Raw genomic sequence first — 22,939 nt, 5'->3', positions numbered from 1 at the left:
TGTGCCACCACACCCGGCTGCTAACAACTCCAATTCAAGGGGGTCTGATGCCTTCTTCTGGCTTCTGTGGGTACTGCACACACAGTGCACATACATGCAGGAAAAGCACACATACACATAAAAATAAATTTTAAAAAATAGTTAAGTGTGCTGGATGTGGTGGCACACACATTGAATTCCAGCACTCAGGAGGCAGAGGCAGATGGATCTCTGTGAGTTCAAGACCAGCCTGGTCTACATAGTGAGTTTCAGGTCAGCTGGGACTACAGGGAGACCCTGTCTCAAAAAAAAAAAAAAAAAAAAAAAAAAGAATAAACTTACTAACCTTTCCCTGATGCTTAGGGGTTTTAAGTGTTAACCAACCAGAAGGCATTAAAAATATCTCTTTCCACCCTTTTAAAAATGCAATGATTAAGCAGTTTACCTTAAAGCCCACATGTTGCACAAATCCACTTTCTGCTTGCATCTGTTGAAGTTTCTGCTTTTTTAACTTTTTAAACTGTAATAGTTCTTTATATTCAGGTAAATTCCTATACATGATAGGAATACTTTCTTCATCCTATTAAAAAGAACAAAACACAAAAGTGTTTGATAATTAAAATAAAGTGTAAGAAATACAATACTGATTATTTTTCTACTGATATTTCTCATATTTAAGACATTGCACTTTTTTGTTTGTTTGACTGATTGACTGACTGATTTTGAGACAGGGTCACCCTGTAGCCCCCAGCTGACCTGAACTCACTATGTAGACCAGGCTGGCCTTGAACTCGCAGAGATCCGCCTGCCTCTGCCCCCTGAGTGCTGGGACTAAAGGCCACCACACCCAACAAACATGCCATTTTCTTAACAAGCAAACCAATCTCTGCCCTTGTTGTGTGTTCTGTACTCCCAGTGAAGGATCAAAATACTACATTTGTCACACTGGCTATTAAGAATAGAGTGTAGGGGCTAGAGAGATGGCTCAGCGGTTAAGTGCACTGGTTGTTCTTACAGAAGACCCAGGTTCAAATCCCAGCACCCACATGGCAGCTAACAATTGTAAGTCCAGTTCTGGGGATCTGATGGTCTCTTCTGTCCTCCGTGGGCATTGCACAACACGGGTGCACTTACCTACATGTAGGCAATATACTCATACACATAAAATTGAAAAATAATAAAAATATTAAAAAAAAAGAATAGAGTGTAAATTATATAAATACATCAAGTTAAGGGGCTCATAAAACACTGAGCTACAAGGTATAAAATCCATTAATGATTCTGAACAGTGAGTCACACATGTTCTGGAACATTCTTCCAATACCTGAAATGTCTGTGAGTACTTTCACGCTGAAAAGTATGACATGCAAAATCTGTGTGCTCAACACTTCTGAGAATACCATTCATCAGGCTAGGCGCTCTAAGGCCCTCACCAGTGATGTCCAGTCCCCTATTTCTGACCTCTCTCCTTAGGTCTATTCTAACAGTGCAGTTTGTCTCCCATCCTCTCTTTCCCATTCTAATAGCCACACCTTGAACCTTGCCTCAAAGCACAGAGATTTCTTACAAGGTTCACTTCCATTTCTTGAGGTCTTATCACAAAATAAACTGCTTTTAAAAACCTGAGACTTCTAACCACTATCTTGGTTTTGTATCGCCCCAATTTATGATCTGCCACCTAGGATCCTTTGCAACTTAACGACCGACCTCATGGTCATCCGTTTCCTAAATGCATTCCCAAGCTATTGACTCCACATTCCATCAATTCCCAACTCTGGACTGAACAGACTCCCACCTCTCACTCCTATATCATGTTAGGTCTTATTAACCACTCTGCTTATTTTATATCAAGGAAATGGATACTTGTCCACACAATTGATTAGCTATAATGACTTGAACCCTCAATTTTCTAATACACTTCTAAGTTATTTTTCTCTCATCTCTAACCAATCCTATCACAACTTAAAATTCTCTGCAATCAGTCATTTGATATCTACCTCCTCTGCTCCCCCGTTACTCTCAGTCTGCCTACAGCAGTCTATGCACAGTGTCAAGTCCAAGGACCTCAGGGAGAGAAAAGATTCTTTAGTTTCATACTTCACTACTGTAGCTCGTACTGTCTTTTATCCACTTCAAAGTACTGTCAAGTGTTGTTAAATAAAAGTCTACACAGGTTGGGGTACAGAAAAGTTTGCCCTAGATCATTTCAGCCTGTAGCTGGTTAAATCAGCAGACGTAGGTATTTTCTAAAGAGACAGGGAGCTGCAAACTCGAAAGGCTGCAATGACGCCTCACAGGCTAAGCATGTGTCCTACAATTACACTTAAAAAGGCTGAGGGCAGACTTTAGTGGTACAGCACTCACCTAGCAGAAATTTCGGAGAACAGGGGAAGAAGTTAAATAACACAAGAGAGATGCAGTCAATCAATTCTATACTGGAAAATTCTAAAACAAATGATTATTTCTCCACTACAGTAGTGAGAAAGCAAAGGAATTGGAAAAATCAGAGAATGACTCTGTTTAGGCTTTGACTCCAAAAAAAAAACCACCCAAGTTTAGGAAAAAAACCTTTTGAAATGATGGGGACGTGCTCACTGGCTATGTGCTCCACTAGACAGAGAACTGTCTTTTGCAAGCCTGGTTATGCAGCCTTTGGGATGCCCTTCCAAACAATCTGAAGTGGAGCTGGGGTGGAGGGAGAGGTGTAGACTAGACTGACTACTGCAAGGGGGCAGCTGTTGATGTGAGTGACAGAAGCGTGTGGGTTCACTGGGCCCTTCTCACGACTAACACACATAGTAAAATTTTCTTAATAAAAAAAATTAAAGCATATTAACTCTAAATGTGACTTGTTAGGTCATATTCTACGATGAGTCAGAATACTCAGAAAATCATGGGGCTCTCAAGCTATTCCCTGATCTGTACAATTATACTGGTGACTTACTGAAGCCTCTTCAACAGCAGTGTTCATGTGGCCATGAAAACAGGACCGGTCGTCATCTTCATCCATATACACTGGTGGTTCATGTGAAGTCATGAAAGTGGAAGGTTTAAAGAGATGCTTATTAAGGGGGTGCTGTCGTCTGCTTGTTGAAGACTAGATGAGAAAACATTTTTTAAATTGGAACAGTAGAAAATCATTAACTCAATCAAAGTACAGAAATACAAATGCCTCTTCTAGCACTCTGTCAGCAGGACCTCTGTCTGCTTTAGCATGTACTTAAGTCACAGCTTTTTGGATTTCTGGGGGGTCATTTTTGAGATGGTCTTTCTGTAGCCACAGCTGGTCTGGATTCACTATGGCCTCGAATTCCGAGATCCGCCTGACTCTGCCTCCCGAGTGCTGGGATTAAAGGTGTTGGGCACACCTGGCTGCTTTTTGGATTTTTAAAGGACAGCTAAGCTTTAAGAAAACAGAAATGTGGAGGAAATTCCTAAACAACTGAACCCTGAAGCAAAGCTTACTTAACTTACACTCGCACCCCCACATTTACACGCATTCAAATGTTGGTGCGACTGAACTCCTCTTACATGGAAGGTCAGAGAACATGAAATAACCAGGTGTGTAAATATCCAGTATAAGGAAAGTTTCCATAATATGATGAATGTCTGACAGTAACAACCTCACACTGACTGCTCACTTTATACCAATGTCATTTAATACTTACAATATTCCTATAAAGTATCACCTCTAATTTACAGGTGAAGAGACCAAGGTGGAAGTTTTGTTTCTTTGTCAGGGCAGTGCAGGTAGAGAGTGCAGTCAGGATGACCAACCAGGCCTGCGTGGGCAGAGCCCGCGCTCTGAACACTGTGCAGACACCTCTCTTATTACTATCAGACATAGAGAGAAACCACAGCTTCAGGGAGAACCATCATTTCACTCACTTCAGAATTTAAAGCCTTGCCTTGGCAAGGGGTCATTATGACCATTTACGACTAGACTACCCTAGATCTTTACAATCAAAATGCCTATTAACGTAAAAGGAAATACATCCACACGCAAAAAAAAACCGTATTTGGGCTTCTCCAATAATCCTTTTTTCTTTTTGTCATTATCCAGTCTTAGCTATGAAAACCAAAGTTGCAAAAACTACACATCAATAAGGTTAGCTTAGAATAACTAATCATAATAAAGGGTTAGGGATATAGCCCAGTGGCAGAGTGCATACATAAGGCCCTGGAGAAGGGGGAGAGAGAGAAGAGGAAGAATAACCATGAAAAATATAGCCATTACTTTGAACACTGGTTTTCAAGGTTCCAATTCCAAAATTATAGGAACGCTACATACATATCCAATAAAGTAACTGTTATATGGGGGGAGGGGATTCAAAATACTGAAAACTGGCAAACTGAAACAACCTTCAAAAGCTTAGTTAATACTGCTCTCCCAGAGGACCCCCTTGCAGAGGACAAGAGTAGGAATCCCTGAACCCACATAGATGGCTCCCAACCACCTATAACTCCAGCCCTAGAGGAATCCAATGCCTCGGCCCTCCAAAAGCACTAACATTCATGTGTACATATCCAACACATACACATCATTTTAAAAATAAAAAAATCTGTAAGACACAAACTATATAGAATAATGTAAAATTTCATAAAACAGTACCCATCCAGAACGGTAACAAGTATTATAGAAGCTCTTAGCTTCTCTTTATGTAAGAGTGGAAGAGGTAGAAGATAGAAGATGCTAGAAGGATTTACTAAGGAGATGGAAGGCCAAAAGTGTCTTAGTTTTTCTGATTACGAGCCCCCCAACCTGTCTACAAGTTAATGAGGTGTGCTGTATAGGAGAGAGACAGGCGCTCTTTCACAACACAAGGCAACAAAGAACAGTGGAAAAGTGTGGCACAGAGGGGACTGCTGTTAGAGGCAGGGAGGAACACTTGCTTTGCATGCCAGAAGCCCGGAGTTAAACCCACAGCACTGAGGGGTTGGGGAACCCAGGCATAACTATGAAACTGGGAATGGAAGTGTTCACCTGTAATCCTGGCACTCTGCCTCCCAGCAGAGGCAGGAGGATCACTTCAAGTTCCAGGCCAGCTAGGGACACAAGTGAAACTCTGCCTCAAAAATTATATAATAGTAAATTTTTTAATTAAAAAGGGGGGGCGCATCTCTGAGAGATGGCTCAGAGGTTAAGAGCACTGGCTGTTCTTGCAGAGGACCGGGGTTCAATTCCCAGCATCCACATGGTGGCTAACAACTATAACTCTAGTTCCAGGAGATCCAGAGCCCTCTTCTGGCCTCCAAGGGCACCACACAACATGGGCACAGTTACATACATGCAGGCATAACACTCAGACACATAAACATTTTTTTAAAATTTAAAAGAAAAACCCATAGTTCTCAGAGTTACTAGTTTTATGACCAGACAACGTACTCCACATACAGTAAGGTCCAGTTTCCCTCCTTATAAAGGGTTCCAGGACAGTGCCTGGCTTCTGTAACAGCCACCTGTTAGCATCATCAGTCAAGAAAGGCAATGCACACACCTGGACGTGTAGACCTGCAGCGAGGATTATGTATCTTAATAAACATTTCTATTTGAGGATTTATGCAACAAAGTTACAAAATAGATATTGCCTATATTAAAGAGTCAAACATCTTAGAAACTCAAACCTCACAAAGAAGCTGCTAACACAGAATGGCTACAAAAATCTTTCAATCAGTACTCTTTTCATGTTACCCCCAAGAAAACAGTGAAGAGTCATTAAAGCTCAGCTAATTTTTCTAAGTAGCAAGAATGGAATCCAATCCTTCATTTATGCCCAACACAATGAAATGGCTGAACAGAATTTTAAAAGGAAAATGAGCATAGTCTACAAATATGAACATGCAGAGTCTAATACCTGTGCAAAACAATTCTGACTTCAATGAATTTAAACTAAGGTTTGCTTTCATCTATGTTCCTTTTACCTTTTTGGAGTATATATATAAGTTTGGTGTTCTGCCTGGAACTGGAATGCCAGCTTTTGTCAGCTTTATGAAATACTTCTGCACGCGACTGGCAACCTAAGGAAACGTGGGAGATGATGGGTGATATTTGAGTAGTTTTAAAAATAAACTGCCATCAAAGACACTGATATTTAAAAATCTAGACAAAACCAATTCAAGTAAATTAAAATTTGTTTGATTCCAAAGCTAAACACTATTTTTGGCTTGTGAACACTCATGCTTACAGTATAAAATTGTATCTATTAACATAGATGGGAATGTAAAGGGAGAAACAGCGAGGTCCATTTCAGAGACAACCAGGAAATGACGTTAATGAAAGTCACAAATCTACGAGCACAGTCTAATCAAAAAGGACTTAGTAAGCATTCAAGAAGTACCAGGTCCATTTTTTTTGTCTGTTAGAGCTTTGTAATGATCCAAAGCAGGGTTCACGCTACTACTGAAATCAACATAAAGACAGACAGTGCTAACCAATGAAAAGAAATACCCCACACTACAGCTAGCCATGATGTGGCAGCGACGCCATGCTAGTTGCCCGATTCTCCACTGGAATGACCCACCCTGGAAACAGCCTGCAGTCCATCCCCTTCACCTGTTTGGCCGTCCGGTTGCCCAGTTCATCTGCAATCTTCTGCCAACGTCGAGATTCTACTTCTTCAGGAGGGTATTTCAGGAGTAGCTGTTCAAGTTTTTTCTACACCAAATCCAAGAAAAATCCAAAAAATTCAGGAAAAAAGTATTTAATTTAAAATAACAAATTCCTAAATAGATACATTCACATTTCATTTCAAAGGACAGTACTCCTTTCCCAACTTTACAGGGTTGCACTGTTAGAAATCCTCATAGTAACAAGTTTCTAGTTAAGAATATAAGACGTCACTGGCAAATGGGATTAGAAAATAAAACTAAGAAGCCTATGAAGGTTCGCTATCCACTTCAGTATCAAAACAGCACAAGACGACAGTGGAGAGGTGAGTCAATACTGCGCATGTCCCAGCCAAGCTTCCACTATCAGTGGCCTGCAGGAGCTCCCTACAGCTTTTACAAAACACATGTAAATTCACTAGGTTTAGAGTATTAACAGGTTTTCCCCATTTTTGTGTGGTCTGTCATTCAAGTATCTGACTTATAACTTAGTTTTTAAATCCTCATGTCAACCCTAAAGATGCACAATTATTTAATACTTGAAACAAAGCTCTCCTAAGGCATTTTATAAAATGCTCAATGACAGTTAAGCGGCAATGCCCAGATGTCACCTCAGGCAAACCTAACCAATATGCCAAAATGTCACAGAACACTTCAGTCGTACTTTATCAGCTCTCCCCCTACAAAAAAAAATCATAAATAGACTTTGAAGCTTGGCTTTGCTTGTCTTGAGATTTGTCTCTAAGCTGCTTTTTGAAAATAGCTGTCCATTTCTAGCCTCCCCCCAAGACCAGGTTTAAAAAAAAAAAATGTATCCCCAAACAGGAGTGCATATATTCCCAAAATCAAAAATTCTTTTTTTCCCTTCGACCTTTTTGAGACAGGGTCTTCCTGTAGGCCTCAGCTGGCCTGAACTCATTAGTAGACAGCCTTAAATTCACAGAGATCCACCTGCCCCTGCCCCTGCCCCTCTCTTTCTGGGATTAAAGGCGTGCACCACCTCACCGAGCCAAAAATAAAAAAAATCTTAAAATGAGCAAAAGGGTGTACAACAGTAAGTCTAAACACTTTAAACTCACGATTAAAAGGATTACATGTAATAAGCACTCCCTGATCATGCTAATTCTACTATTAACAGTTTAGATTTTTTTAAACTAATGCGTTAGAAGTGTCACCTGTTCTTCAACAGTCCACAGCTGGTTAAATGTTTCAGGTTTGGTGTCATCACACAGGCGACCTCTTATCATCTGCGTACAAAAGAGGGCTTTTTTACAAATGGAAAACAGCAAGGGTACAAGCCAAATAACACACAAACAGAACTTTTTGGAAATTTCCAAGTATTTTTGTGTATCCCCCTCCACACACACACTTTGAGATAGGCTCTTCCCATAGCCCTAACTGACCTAGATTTCAGTTTCACCTGCCTCTGTGTCCTGAGTGCTCAGATTAAAGGCATGTGCCACTATGCCCAGCTTGTATATTTATTTTTAATAGTTATATCACCTTTTTATTGCTTCTAACTTTTTTCCATATTCTTGGTTTTTGTTTTTTTTTTTTTTGGCTTTATGCTCTAACAACCCTCATATAAATAAATGACAGTGACCCCTTTATGAAAACAGGAAATGTGGGTTCAAGACTGAAAAGTACCAAATCTAACAGAGATAAGGCCACAACTGAAATCCTGATCATACTCCACAAGACCTTTGCAGTAGGTACCAAACATAGAGCACCCTCTTAATGGTCATAAACACCCTGTAGCACAAGTACTATTAATTACATTTTATATAAGAGGCTGCAACTTTGACACTTTAGCATAAGCAACATTGAAATTTAAGTAGTAAGTTTGACTTAGTTTCTTCTTAACTTCAATAATTATGTTCCTATTATTTTTCAGTAAAAGAGTCGTATTTTTTTTGGGGGGGGGTCTTTTTGAGACAGGGTCTCCCTGTAGCCCCAGCTGACCTGGAACTCACAGAGATCCGCCTGCCTCTGCCTCCTGAGTGCTGGGACTAAAGGCATGTGCCACCAGACCTGGCTAAGAGTCATAATTTTAAGAATAAAAATCAGCAAGATGCTAAAACGTTTTGTCTAAATCTCAAATTTTGCTACTTGGGTTCTTCCTGCCACTCACCTGTGGACGGCTATGAGAGCCTTCTGGACCATCACTCAAAGGCAACATGGAGTATGAAAGAGACTCTCCATCCTTCTTAGCGTCTAAGGGACTTTTTGGTCTAGCAGGTAAACCTACTAAAACCAAAATTATATACAGAATTATTCAAGTAAGGCATTGCAAGACATTTTCCAGGTTAAATTCTTATCATATGATTTCTTACCTTTATCAAAAACTAATTTAACTCTCCTAGTATGTCTTTTGCGATTTTTAAATTCTCTTTCAAAGTTTCCAAGGCTACTGGTATACTGGTCCCACATAATCTCGGGCAACTGAACAACTCTCTGTGGGTAAGGAAGGCCTATATCAGCCTGAAAAAAAAAGATAACAAAACAAAACAAAAATCAAAACGATGAAAAAAAGTTTACTTCAGGAAACTCCAAGTATTACTCAAGAGCGTTAAGTGTGAACTGTACAGAAAAGTACTGTACTGTGTTACTGTGTCAGTGTCACACTTACACATAAACACCAAACAGAATGTGTCTCCTCAGAGAGAAGCAAACAGGTGTGCTAGCTTCAACAGATGAGACTTGATATGAAAATAAAACAATGAATTCACAATCCATAAGTCTTCACCATATTTATAAAAACTATGACAACTTATTTTCTGGCACTGCTAAGGACCAGGCTCATAGCCTTCTAGAAAACACGCACATGCTCTACCATAGCTGCATCCCTGGGTCCAAATATGACAAACTCTAAGACTCAAACTTCTAAATTAAATCTAGTAGAAAGAACTCTTCCTAAGGAATATAAATCTTAAATGTTAATTGAAGTATCTAGATTTAATATACTTGTTTATCTTTGCAAAAAGTTAAGATGTTCTATAACACATCTGTTTTTTAATTAAAAGGAAATTCAGTTGTAAATTGAACCTCGAAATGAAAAACTAGCAAAGATCTGACTGCATACCAATCTATTAAGGATGCCTAAATTCCTGTTTTTGCTTACCAGAACATAAGTAAAATGAGATTAAGATTAATACATTTATGATCTATTTCTCTAGTGCTCTAACTACCATTTTAAATACAATGTCTTGAGCTGGGTGTGGTGGCGCACGCCTTTAGTCCCAGCACTTGGGAGGCAGAGCCAGGCAAATCTCTGTGAGATCAAGGCCAACTTGGTTCACATAGTGAGTTCCAGGCCAGCTAGGGCTACAGGGAGACCCTGTCTCAAAAAGACCGAAATAAAATAAATACAATGTCTTTGAGTTCTAGCAAACTGTTTAATGTACTTACGAGGGAATTTTTGTCATTTATTATTATTGGGTTTTTGTTTTGCTTTGATTGGGGGGGGGGTTCTTGCTAGCTTTTCTGTTTTTTGGGTTCTTAAAAAAATTTATTCAGCCGGGAGTGGTGGCGCATGCCTTTAATCCCAGCACTCGGGAGGCAGAGGCAGGCGGATCTCTGTGAGTTCAAGGCCAGCCTGGTCTACATAGTGAGTTCCAGGACAGCTGGGGCTACAGAGAGACCCTGTCTCAAAAAGACAAAAAAAAAAAAAATTCAATGTTTATTTTATGTGTATGAGTGTACTGCTTTCATAGAAGTGCACCTGTGTCATGTGGTAGCCAAATGTCAGATCCCCTGGAACTGGAGTTACAGACGGTGGTTAGCTGCCTTGTAGGTGCTTGGAACTGAACCCCAGTCTGCTGCAAAAGCAACCAGTGCTCTTAACTGAAAAAAACCATCTCTCCAGTCCCGTTTATTTTTTGAGACAGTCTCAGATAACCTAAGCTGGCCTCAGTTCTGATGAGAATGACCCTGAACTCCTGACCCTCTCCTGCCTCCACACAAAATTCTGGGACTATACATGTATACTATCACACCGGACCGATGCCCCCCCCCATCCCCCTTTGACAGGCAGTGTTTCCCTGTAGCCCCTGATGGCACAGAACTTAAACCAGGCTGGCCTCCATGTCACAGAGGTCCTCTGCCTGCTTCTGCCTCCAAAGTTCAGGGATTAAAAGTGTGAGCAACACCTGGCTGGGACCCTATTTTAACAGAGAACATAAAATAGAGCTCTAAAAATCAGACATTTTAAGGAAGTAATATATGATTATAAAATGCAATTTTTTCTAAAAGCATGGAAAGGAGAAATATGATTAACCACATCTGGCAAGTGGCTTTTACAAAACCATTAAACAGAGGTAACTCATTAAAAGCACTAATGTCATCTTACTATAAAAGATAAATTTTTCTTTTAAAGGCAGAGGATTTTCATAATTTTTGTTTTAATCTACTTAAACAAAATACTAATACCAAGCCTCTCAAATAACATTGAGCAAGGCTCAGTGGTACTAGAGCACTTGCTCAACATGCACAGTGCCCTGGTTCCATCCCCAGCACCAGAGAACCACACCCCACACAATGTACAGAATGTATATACAATGTAAAATAAGTGGTTCCCAAATGGCTGTTAAGCACAAAAGTTTCAAAGAAAATAGAAAATTAGGAATTTTCATACTAAAAAAAAAAAAAGACTTTTTAAAAATCAAAGAAAATTGGGGCTAGAGAGCTGGCTTAGCAGTTAAGAGCACTGGCTGCTCTTGCAGAGGACCTGGGTTTGAGTCCCAGCACCTACATGGATGGCAGTTAACAACTGACTATTAACTCCATCCAGTTCCAGGGGATCCAACACCCTCTTCTGACTTCCACAGGCATTATATGACATGAGTGTGCTTACATACATGCAGGCAATACACTAATATACATAAAATAAAAAATAATACATTTTTAAAAATTAAAGAAAATTTACTTTTTCTCCACAGACTTAGTTAAAACCTTAAACACATGTCAAAATTTTTTTTCTATACCTTTGTTTTTTCTCTTAGTAACCAAAATAACCCAAAACAAAATCAGTCAATAAACCCTCAAGTACCAGTCCTTTGAGCTTTACTAATCCTCAAGTCCTCAAGCAACAGAAGGACAATACTCTACAATAGGGAGTGAGCAGAGTTCTCATCTGACTACCCACCGGAAGCTCACAGTCCACCATCTGCACTTGGGTTAGGCAGTAGGAGAGGCAGATGACCCACCTTTAGTCATTCGGTTAACTTCAGAAGGGAAAACCAAATACTCTTAACAGCATAGACTCACAGAAAAAGAATGAACAAAATTGGCTTCAGTTATTACTAAGTATAGCTCAATAAATCCTAAAAAGTACCAAAGTACACTTATTTTGTACCTTCTTTTGGAGCTTTTCCACAAATCCAATAGGATTTTTTAGTGCTTCTCTCTGGTGTTTTCCTAAACTTTCCAGATCTTGGACTGCTTGAGAACGCTGAGCCTCAAGTACGGCAATGGTCTGTAGCAGTCTCTGATAACTACAGAGACAAAGAGAGAGACCTCACTAAAGTTTTCTACAAACAACAATAAATAAAAACTGAGTTCAAGTCATCATCTACTACATATTAAGTCACACAGTCTTTTTAAAGTTACCTGAAAGAGTTTAGTAAAACATATTACTGGGAATAAATGAGGTCTTCCTGAGTTACGAAGTACCTAGTCAGAAAATATCAGTTAGAGAACGCAAAGCCTTCTTTCCCATCTTAAAATTTTATTTCTTGCACCTTGAACAAGTACAGAGAGTAAGAAAGCATTTTGACGTGCTATCCAAGTTTTAAGAAACTTCTAAATAAAAAAGCCTGAAATGGCAACTTTCACAATAGGAGGGTCCCACCCCAACCCTATGGTTACACCACTGGAACAGGATCCCAGGCACATGTTCTCAGAGCCCCAAGACAGGGTCCCAACATTCTGACATGATATTAGGCCACATGACTCTCTGCCCCCCGCCCCCCGATTATATCCCTCCCTCCATTTTAGAGATTTCACTTCCTATCAACAAATCTCACTTTATCTTCAGTATTTAAGATAAAAACAAACATTCAACTCTTAAATACTAAGCGCATTCCAAGAGAAAAAGCTAAAGGCACTTCTATTCCCCTGACTGTAAGAGGGTCCACTTAAAACCACTATCATAAAGTTCCAACTGCATAAATCTATTATACTTGTCATTATTCTGAAGTCTCACTACTATATGTATGTACTAGAATTCATTCTCATTCACACTGTCTCTCAGCTAAAACAGTCTTGTCTCTGCAGTGTCTGGTTAGTTTAACATATAGAACACACAGAAATGCATCAACTCCAAAGCCCTGAATGCTCAAATAAATTTCACAGAAATAATGAAAAGTCATTCCAAAGCCAGGCACGGTGGTGCACACCTTTAATCCCAGCACGCAGGAGGCAGAGTCAGGCAGATCTCTTTGAGTTCCAGGCCAGCCTGGGCTCCATAGAGAATCCAGGTCAGCCTCAGCTACAGGAAGGCTGCCTCAAAAAGAAAAAAAGGAAAAGATGCTCCTAACCAAATTCCTTCAGGTCTCCTACCACTGCCTGCCTGCCTGATCCCAGATGGGTGTTCCAGCCTTCTGAGACTTCTCTTCTTTGCGGATGTCCTCTCCAACAGAAGTAGCTAAAAGAAAGACCACCATGGTCCCTTATCACCAACAAAAGACTGGAATGTTAGGTTGCCAGAAGACTCCTACAATAGTGGCACAGCTTCCAATACTCGAAAATGGCAGATCCAAGCTTAGCCCAGGCATGTTCCTTTGCTTATTGGCAGACCAACCAATCTCGAGCTAAACTGCCAGCCGATGTCATGGAAAGTTACCCAAACACCTAACTGCCTATAAAAGATAGTTTGACTTCCCCTGCTGGCTACTGCTGTCTCCAGAGGTTTGTCCCCAACAAACTGCTGCCTCCCCCCAATACCCCCGCGCCCACACACAAAAAGCAAACCAAACTGATGCAGGTATGAATCCAAGGTTAAAATTCAGCTGTTCAGGGCTGGAGAGATGGCTCAGCAGCTGAGAATGCTGACTGTTCTTGCAGAAGATCTGGGTTTAAATCCCAACACCCACATGGCAGCTAACAACTGTCTGTAACTCCAGTTCAGATAGTCTCTTCTATCCTCCACGGGCATTGTATGACATTGCACGACACAGGTGCACTTACACACATGCAGGCAATACACGCATACACATAAAATAAAAATAATAAATAAATATATATTTTTAAATTCAGCTCTTCATTAATCCAACTATAATCTGCAAGAAAACAAGGCACTGTCACAAAAGCTTTAGCAACCACCAAGACAAATTTGATATGGACTTAGGTATAACAGGGCGCTACAATTACCAAACAGGGTGCTTATGCATGGACAGGGCTGGCTAGATTACTGCAGATGCAGGGCAGGTATCTGAGATCTATCACGTCGCCCACTTATTTTTTCGTATGTTTAAAATTCTCAAGATGAATTTTTAAAGAAACAAACAAACTTATATCTCTGATCCAAACCAACAAGGTGAGCACTGTGTTCCTCCTGGACTAGTTAGAGCACACCTGTCAATACATCCTGCTCTACTTAGTTGACAGGGCAGTCTATGAACAAATAAGACATGGGTGAGTAACTATGTAATCAGAAACAGCAAAGGCCTGATGTGATGGGTTATACTTGTAATTCCAGCATTCAGAAAGCTAAGGCAAGATGATGTCAAGTCTGAGGGCTGTCTGGGCTGTAGAGTAAGACCCTGTCTGAAAACACAAACAACAGCAGCAACAAACAGTAACAAGTCTAACATTTACTCAGTATACTATATGCCAGGCACTACTGTATTTAAGTTTCATAAACTTAGGAAGCAGATATTGTGTCCTTATTTCAGAGATGAAGAAAACAAAGCACGATTACTTAACTCACCTGAGTCATATGGATACAAACATACCTACACTGATGGCTACTTACGGTGCGCTATGATGGAAGTGAGGAATAAATACTTCAAAAGAGGCCAATCTTCATTTAACAACTATGTAGAAAGGGAAAGCCTTATGGTATAGAATAAAAAGGGGCAAACCAGGAGCAGATTGTAATAAGGCAAACTACAAAGAAAAATTTTGTGTAAAATAGAAGATGGTAGAATTGTACCTACTCACCACAGATGTTCATCCAAATCTAAGGGAAATTCAAAAACAAAATCCCCAAATTCTTGAAAGCCATTAAAACACTTTTTTGCTACTCCTTTGAGCAAAAAGGAAACAGAGTAACTTGGAAGATTAACATGCTTCTGCACAGTGCAGTTACACTTTATCTCCCTCAAGAACAGTCTTGTACTGATTCCATAAGAATGATTTCTTATCGACTTCTATAGCTCATTCTTGTACAATGCTAAGCACAGTGAGTTGATCTATAGCAAAGAACACTCCATTTCACTTCTATTTCATGACCTCAACACACAATTTTAGCTTTCATGCTATAGAACAGTATTTGGCTACAATGCCTGTATCTAAGTTTATTTCCACTATCTTTCTGTATTCAAAAGCCTTCTGGAATCCATTGCTGATTTGTGAACATAAAAACATTTATGTAAAAGAGCATATGGGTAAAAATTCTCGTGTCTAAAAGAGAACACGGTCAAGGAATTAGCTAGCAGCCTAGAAGTTAACTTTACTGTCCATTTTCTTGGCAGCAATATTCCATGTACAGTAACTGGTAGAGGAGAGAAACAAGGAGAGACAAAAAGAAGTTTTACTGTCAAATGCGCCATCATCTTTCCCCAAGAGCTCACACGGATATTTTTAAGCTTAATAAAATAATGTGGAAACACTTTTTAAAATCTAGATTTGAAACATTCTGCAAAGAAACTTGGCTTGATTATTCAAAATACTAATGAGAGATGGGGGAATCTGTTCTAGATCAGGAGCCTACAGCCTATATAGAACCACTGGTTTGCCTAGATTTATAAAATAAAGCTTTACTGGAATACAGCCACACTCATTTATTTACACAATAAACAGCTGAGTAGTCACAATAGAAATCATAATATCCACAAAGCATAAAATATTTATTCTACATCCCGGCATGAAAGCGTGCCCTGTCCTCCCTGCTCTAGATCTCCTGTAAAGGATACAGATCATGACAAGAAAATGTCATGGCCAGGTGTGGCACTCAGGAGGCAGACCCAGGGGGATCTTGGTGAGATAGCCAGCCTGGTCTACACAGTGAGTTCCAGATAAGCTGGAGCTACAGGGAGACGTCTCAAATTACAAAAAGAAAATGTAACAAGCACACAATGTTGAATAAGACAGACTGCACATGGGAGAAATATGGCTGTGAAGGACATTTTTTGGGAGGGAGGATGTCTTACAAATTTTAAATGTGGACTATGGTTTGAATACAGGTTCTGGTTGTATCATTTTATTTCACTAGTTAAAATGATGGATATGATAATGGTATTTAAGGTTACGTAAGGAAGCACCTCATGTGGGAAGACTTACTGAAGCATAAGAATGACCAGTCTATAAAGGCTGAAGACACACACACCCTGGAGGCAGCACTTGCCTTGCATGCCCAAAAAGCTTGGGGTTCAATCCCCAGCGAAACACAAATACAAAACCAAACAAGCCAGAAAAAACAAACAAAAAAATAAAAAACCCAAAAACCTAAGCAAGAGATCAATCTACAAACTATTTTTCCCCAGGTGCTGGGGACTGAATTTAGGACACTGAACATGTAAGCTCCACACCAATACCTTACAAACCTCAGGAAAGAGCTGATGAAGTCTGTCGTACCACACTGGCGGTGGGGACAGGTGAAAAGGAACAAACACTGCTAATAGCTGAGGTTTGGGTGAAAGTTACACAGATGCTTACCACACTGCTATTTTACATTTTCTAAGTTTTACAATTTTCCTAGTAAGTGAAGAATGTGGTGCTCCAGTGTACTCTGCTACCAGAAAAGAGCAGCTTCATTTCCTAAGCATATTGCATCTGATTAAATATACTGAAAACAACCACAGGAACAAAGGAGATACACAAATCTGTTCAGACACTGTAAGAAGGAAAAGGGCAGGTTGGAGAGGTGTCTCAAGAGGTCAGGAGCACTGGCTGCTCTTGCATAGAACTGGGGTTTGATTCCCAGCACCTACATGGTGGCTAACAACCATCTGTAACTCCAGTTCCAGGGGAATCTGATGCCCTCTTCTGACCTCTGCAGGCACTGCACAATATAGATGTACTTACATATCTGCAGACAATACACTCATACACATAAAAATAATAAAATTTTAAAAAGGAAAAAGGCATAAAAAATCGTATTATCAAACCAAGTACGACGTTATACAGCTATAACCCCTTACAGAGGAGAGGAGTTTCTAAGTGAATGCAGCCCTGACCTGGCAAGGTACCTTGGCCGGCCAGCCAGACCTCAACCTGCCTTCACCAGAAACTGGTACAGTGAAAACAGAAAGCAACAGTAATACACTCCAGGTCCAGCCCCCACCTGGCCATGGCAGACTCCAACCTCCAACATCAGATAAGGAACCAAGAGAGAAGCACCTTCAATTTTCTTTGTGGGGCGGGGGGGTGGGGAGTGGTTCTTGCTATGTATAGGTAGCCCAGGGTGGTGGTCTAGAATCCAGAACCTCCCTCCTAGCACCCATCCCAGTGCTGTGCTTACAGGTGTGGCCACACAGTCAGACCTGGGCTTTGTTTTCTAATTACTATATTTTAGTACTGTTACTTTACTTTAAAGAATTTTTAAAAAATTCTACTTCTAACTTTTATCTACATTTACTTATATTTTTATTTCATCCATTTTCGTCTATTTTGTTTTTGTTTTAACCCTTGCCTCCTCTGTTTCCTTCTGTATCTGATCTAAATTTTAATTAAATTAGATTTTCTAGCTTCTTCTACATTATTTTATCATTATTGCTGGTGTAGCAGTAGCCGTTCTTACAATGCTTTTACTGTAGTTCTGTGTCTGGTTTGTGGTGTCACTGTTGTGGCAGTGTTTGTCCACACTGAGCAGTCACGGGAAGTGACTGAACCTGACGGAAAAGGCTGCTCACTAAACTCCATATAAAAGCAGAAGAAAACACCCCCTTCAACAGTGAACAGCTTCCTACTTAGAACCACAAGGAATATAAAAAAGTAAATAAAATAACTCATCCAAAAGGCTTTATCTCGTCAGTAACTGGATTCAAGGACATGCAAACTGCTGAAATCTAATGCAATAAAAGGTCAATGATCCGAAAAAGGCAACAAGCAGAAGAACGAAGAAGTGAAATCAAGACCTGGACAGGAAGCTCAGCAATGAAAAAGGAGATTCTGGAGGAAAAATATCAGAAGTGAAAACAGAAAGCATCCACCATAGATTAAGGCAGGCATGAGGGGCAGGGATCTAACAGGGGAGGAGTCAGTACCCTGGGACAGCAACTGGAAAAGACCATAGCCACAGCATTCAGGACCTCGAGAACTCTAAGAGACCAAATATATCTGTGTATAGAAGAGGGAACCAAAATACAGACTGAATGAAGGTCTAGTAAGCTTAATCAGTATATAGCTGAAGCTAGGAAAGACAGGCATCCAACTACAGGGTACGGTGACAGCCCCAAGCAGACGTTGCTGACAAAGCACATCTCCATGTCCTATCACAGTAAAAGAGGCAGGACAAAAGGACAAAGAGCCTGAGATCTCCAAGAGAAAGTAGCCAAGTGACTCAGAAATGAAAAGCTGTCAGAACTTCAGCCTTCTTAGTAGGCTTTAAAAGATTACAAAAATCACAAGAGCTTGGGAAAGAATAAATCTCACTATGAGAATAAACAGCTGTTGGGGCTGGAGAGACAGCTCAGCAGTTAAGAGCACTGACTGCTCTTGCAGAGGACTCACATGGCGGTTATGAACTGTCCTTAACTCCAGTTCCAGGGGAATCCAAAGCCCTCTTCTGACCTCTGCGGCACTGCATGACACAGGTGCACTCACACACATGAAGGCAATAAACTCATACACATAAAATAAAAATAAATAAAATATTTTTAAAAAGAATAAACAACTGGGCGTGGTGGAGCATGCCTTTGGTTCCAGTGCTCAGGAGGCAGAGGCAGGTGGATCTCTGAGTCTAGTCTACACAGCGAGTTCCAGGCCAGCTGGGGCTACAGGGAGACCCTGTCTAAAAAAAGATAAAAACAAAGAATGAACAGAGGAGTACTTAGAAGATGGATAAAGTGCATGAGAGAGGAGTTCATTATTCAGAACCCCACACAGAGCAATGTGCATGCTGCAAAATGGGAGGAGACAGAAGAATCCCTGGAACCCGTGGGCCAGCTACTGTACATATGAAGTAGGGAATGAGAGTCTGCTGTGAAGGGTAGGCAGAAGGCAAAGATCAAACCCTAAGGGTGTGTCTGACCTCCACAGGGGGGCTATGGCAGGCACAGACCTGTATTCACACTCAAAGAATAAACAAACAAGATCACAATATGAGCAAATGACCCAACTGAACATTTTCCGAAGGAAAACATAAATAGTCAACGGCTGATTAGAAAGCAAAGCTCTACAGTACTAGTAATTAGGAAAGTACAAATCAAAACCATACCCCAAAAGCCTTACCCCAGTAAGAAGGGCCATTTCTCCACACCAGACCGTGTGGAGCTGGTCACAGTCAGAACACAGGCACGCTAGAAATACACTAAATTACTTTCAGGCTGGGTAATTTTGGACACAAAACATAAAACTATTTTTACATTTAGACTTGGCCTCCATCTTCAACATCTCATTATAGACATACAAATATCCTAATTTCTTTTTGATCCTATGCATTTTAAATAAGAAATAGTCAACCTATACGTAGAATCCAAAAAAGCAGAATTCACTGAAGCAGAGTAGTTGTCACCACGAGGGGGGGGCTCAGAGGTAGGGGCACCAAGAAGTAGCTATTGGTCACAGAACAAATTGCTATTGGTCTCAGAACGAATCACTTTTTATTACACAGAAAGAATGAGAACAAGAGCTATTTTGAGCAATTTGGTGTACTACAGTAAATAACAATATATTTCAAATTACCATGCCACAAACCATAAGTAAATATTATTGTCACTTAAAAACTAATTTTAAAAATAGAAACCAGGCTGGGTGTGTTGGTGGTACATGACTTTAATGCCAGCACACGAGATGCAGAGGTAGGTAAGTAGACCTCCGTGAACTTGAGGCCAACCTGGTCTACACTACAGCAACCCTATCTGAAAAAAATTTTTTTAAAGGAAATCATATTTTCCATAACTAAAATAAGGGAAAGAAAACTTAAATGTGTGCCCCCCCAAATATCAGCATTTATGTCCTTATATTAAAATCATCATTTAAAGGGTCTGATGATCTTTTATCAATTCTTTGGGCCACAGTTAATGTTTTTAGCTTCAGTAAATTAAAACACTGTAAGGGCCTAAATCCCTGATAAGCAAACACATAAGAGGGCTACTTCTGTCTCCATCTCTGGCAGCAAGGCCTTATTTTTAACTCCAGCAGGGCCCCCTTCGCCTAACCTGCTTAGACTCAATTAGCCCTGGATATCTCAGCTTGGGGCTGGGACCTAGAAGCACCCACTTCTTTGGTTAATTTGATTGATCCAAAATTAAGGGAGGGAAAACCACTAAAACCCTTAAAACCCAGGTCCTGCCAAGAGAACACTGGACTTCGTTTTCCAGGTCCCCACTCCACTTGCGGAGCGCTTCGTCCTTCTGAATGCTGCTGGCCTGAGATTTTTCCTGCACTTAAATTCTTAAGTTAGCTGAGAAAAATGAACCTATCAATACCCCTCGAGTGATAATGATACCAATCACATCACTTAGCAGCCAGTAACTTCTTCATGACCATCAAACACAAGATAACTCTTATTTCCAGAAAACTGCAATCACAGTTGAGTGTTCTTTTGAAGAGTTTGGCTTCACTTGCATTCAGCTAAGGTGTTCTTTCAAATCCTAACCACAGAATAAACTTGTGAGCACCAGGCCTCACATGATGTAATGACCTAAAAGTACTTGAGTTTATTAGAGTTAAAAGAAATAAAGCTCATTATCCTCCACTGCTCTTTCTTTTAAGAGGGCCCAGGGAGCCTAAGATGACTCTGCAGGTAAAGGTGCCTGCCACCAAGTCTGACCAAGTTCTATCCCCAGGACCCACAGGGTGGAAGGGAAGAACAGCAGGTTGTCCTGGTCTGCCATAACTGCACCATGGCATACCATGTCTGCGCCCCCCTACAAATAAATAAATATAATAAAAAATATTTTTAAAACAGCAAGCTGGTTTGAGGTTCCCATTTATAATCCTGCTATAAAACTTGAACGGCAAAGCCAGGAAGACCACTAGTTGAAAACCAACCAGTGAGACCTTGTCTCAGAAAACCGAAACTAAAACAAACACTATTTCTTTCAGCAAACTTTATAATCCATTTTAACACACTGAAAACTTCAAGAAGCTCTCACTCTGAACATCAGTCAAAATATAAAAGGAATTGTTAAAGCTCTGTGGTATGTATAAACTACATGATAATTTTTCTAATCCTACCAACAAGTAGTAGAAAATTAAGATAACAGAAAACTGTGATACATGCATCTATCAGCTATACACACGCTTCCTGTAATACCCACATTTACTAATGATATGACAGTAATAAAAATAGAAAACAAATGTGCTAGGTTTGCGTTTGAGGGCATACCTGCAATCCCAGTATTCTGCAGAAAAACTACAAGTTTGAGGCTAGCCTGGCCTACATAGCAACCTGAATTTGCTGTTTTTAATCTAGGGGGGCATTATTTTAATTGGTTTTTACAAAATACAGGAGAATGAAATGCTGCTAAATAAATTTTGGAAAGTGAATTTTTATTCAAAATGCAGGTAAATAAAAAACATGGCTAATTAAATTTGTATATTTCTGCTTTAGAAATTACCAGTGTTATTCTTGAGGACTCCCAAAGCATATAAAATTATAACATTAAGTTTAAAATTAAGGAACTCTTAATAAAGAAAAACATTAATAATAATGTATCATCAGTTCTTTAATTATTAACAAATTCATCATACCAACATTAAGATGCTGAACAGAGGTATAGGACATTTGGCAACTCTGGACTAGATTCATAATTCATATACAAATTGAAAACTACCTTTAAAGCACATTTTTAGGGAGTGTGGGGAGGGATAACTAACATTAACAGTCTTCTGAAAAGTCATTTGGAAAACTACTACTGTAGAAGTTCCTTAAAATATAAAACTGTAGGGGCTGGAGAGGGCTCAGGTTAGAGCACTGGCTGCTCTTGTAGAGGACCAGGTTCGGTTCCCAGCACCCACATGGTGGCTAACAATTGTCTTTAACACCAGTTCCAGGGAATCTGACACCCTCTTCTGACTGCCACGGGCACTGTAGGACATGGGTGCACTCACATACATGCAGGCAATACACTCATACACATAAAAAAATACATCTATTCATGTAAAATCATAAATTAGCGAATCAATTCTCACCAGAGAATTTTTGCAGTAGATGGCAATTAACACAGACACCCACAACTGGTCAATGTGCAAAGAGTAAGAGACTACGGAGTGCTCAGTCATAGACAGTACACTTATATCACACCCTTTCCCCCCATGGCTCAGGGATCACTGCTGAAGAGGGGGCAGAAAAATTCTAAGAGCCAGTGGCAATAGATGAATACAAGGAAACTATGTTCTGTATACAACTGGTCAGTTACACATACAAATCCACATAGCTCATGACAGCTTGCAAAGGATCTGTGCAAGCCCAAGGCAGAGAAAAAGCCAGCATGGATTTGTGTGTGGGGGGTGTCTGTCCTACATGAGGATCAACTGACAATTGACAGCTGTTGGGAGAGGGAAGGTCAGCCTTCTTTAAGGTAGATTCACCAGGCTCCAAGGGATGGACTCACATCCAAGAGCACTTGGGGGTGTGGTGGCACAGGCCTTTAATCTCAGTACTCGAGAAGCAGAGGCAGGTGGATCTCTGTGAGTTCAAGGCCAGCCTGGTCTACATAGTGAGTTCCAGGACAGCTGGGGCTATGGGGAGACTCTGTCTCAAAAAGACCAAAAAAAAAGTCTAAACGGGGCTGGAGAGATGGCTTGGTGGTTAAGAGCACTGGCTACTCTTGTAAAAGATCCGGGTTTGCACCCACACAGCAGTTAACAACCATCTATAACCACAGTTCCAGGGAATCTGATGCCCTCCTCTGACCTCCGAGGCATTGCATGACACAGGTGTACTTACATACATACAGGAAAATTACACACATTAAATAAATAAATAAATAAATAAATAAATAATGTTTAAACACTGGCCAGGCAT

General features: G+C 40.2%; 1 protein-coding gene across 7 annotated transcripts in view; it reads right to left on the bottom strand.

Annotated features, from left to right (window-relative positions):
* Zzz3 (zinc finger ZZ-type containing 3) overlaps positions 1-22,939 on the bottom strand; it is an 86,311-nt gene that overhangs the window by 3,785 nt on the left and 59,587 nt on the right. For 6 of the 7 annotated variants that reach the window (XM_008848647.3, XM_029553796.1, XM_029553797.1 and 3 more), the window contains 8 exons: positions 11,939-12,077; positions 8,919-9,066; positions 8,717-8,832; positions 7,761-7,832; positions 6,533-6,634; positions 5,902-5,997; positions 2,924-3,076; positions 425-559 (listed from right to left, as the gene is read on the bottom strand). In XM_008848647.3, coding sequence (XP_008846869.1) covers positions 425-559; positions 2,924-3,076; positions 5,902-5,997; positions 6,533-6,634; positions 7,761-7,832; positions 8,717-8,832; positions 8,919-9,066; positions 11,939-12,077 — 961 coding nt within the window. The remainder of the gene's footprint in view (positions 1-424; positions 560-2,923; positions 3,077-5,901; positions 5,998-6,532; positions 6,635-7,760; positions 7,833-8,716; positions 8,833-8,918; positions 9,067-11,938; positions 12,078-22,939) is intronic. The other variant, XM_029553795.1, reaches the window with a different exon arrangement.

The sequence above is a fragment of the Nannospalax galili genome, unplaced genomic scaffold (assembly GCF_000622305.1).
Source record: "Nannospalax galili isolate Female #2095 unplaced genomic scaffold, S.galili_v1.0 scaffold1124, whole genome shotgun sequence".
Lineage (NCBI taxonomy): Eukaryota > Metazoa > Chordata > Mammalia > Rodentia > Spalacidae > Nannospalax > Nannospalax galili.
This window is presented reverse-complemented; position numbering and strand designations above follow the sequence as displayed.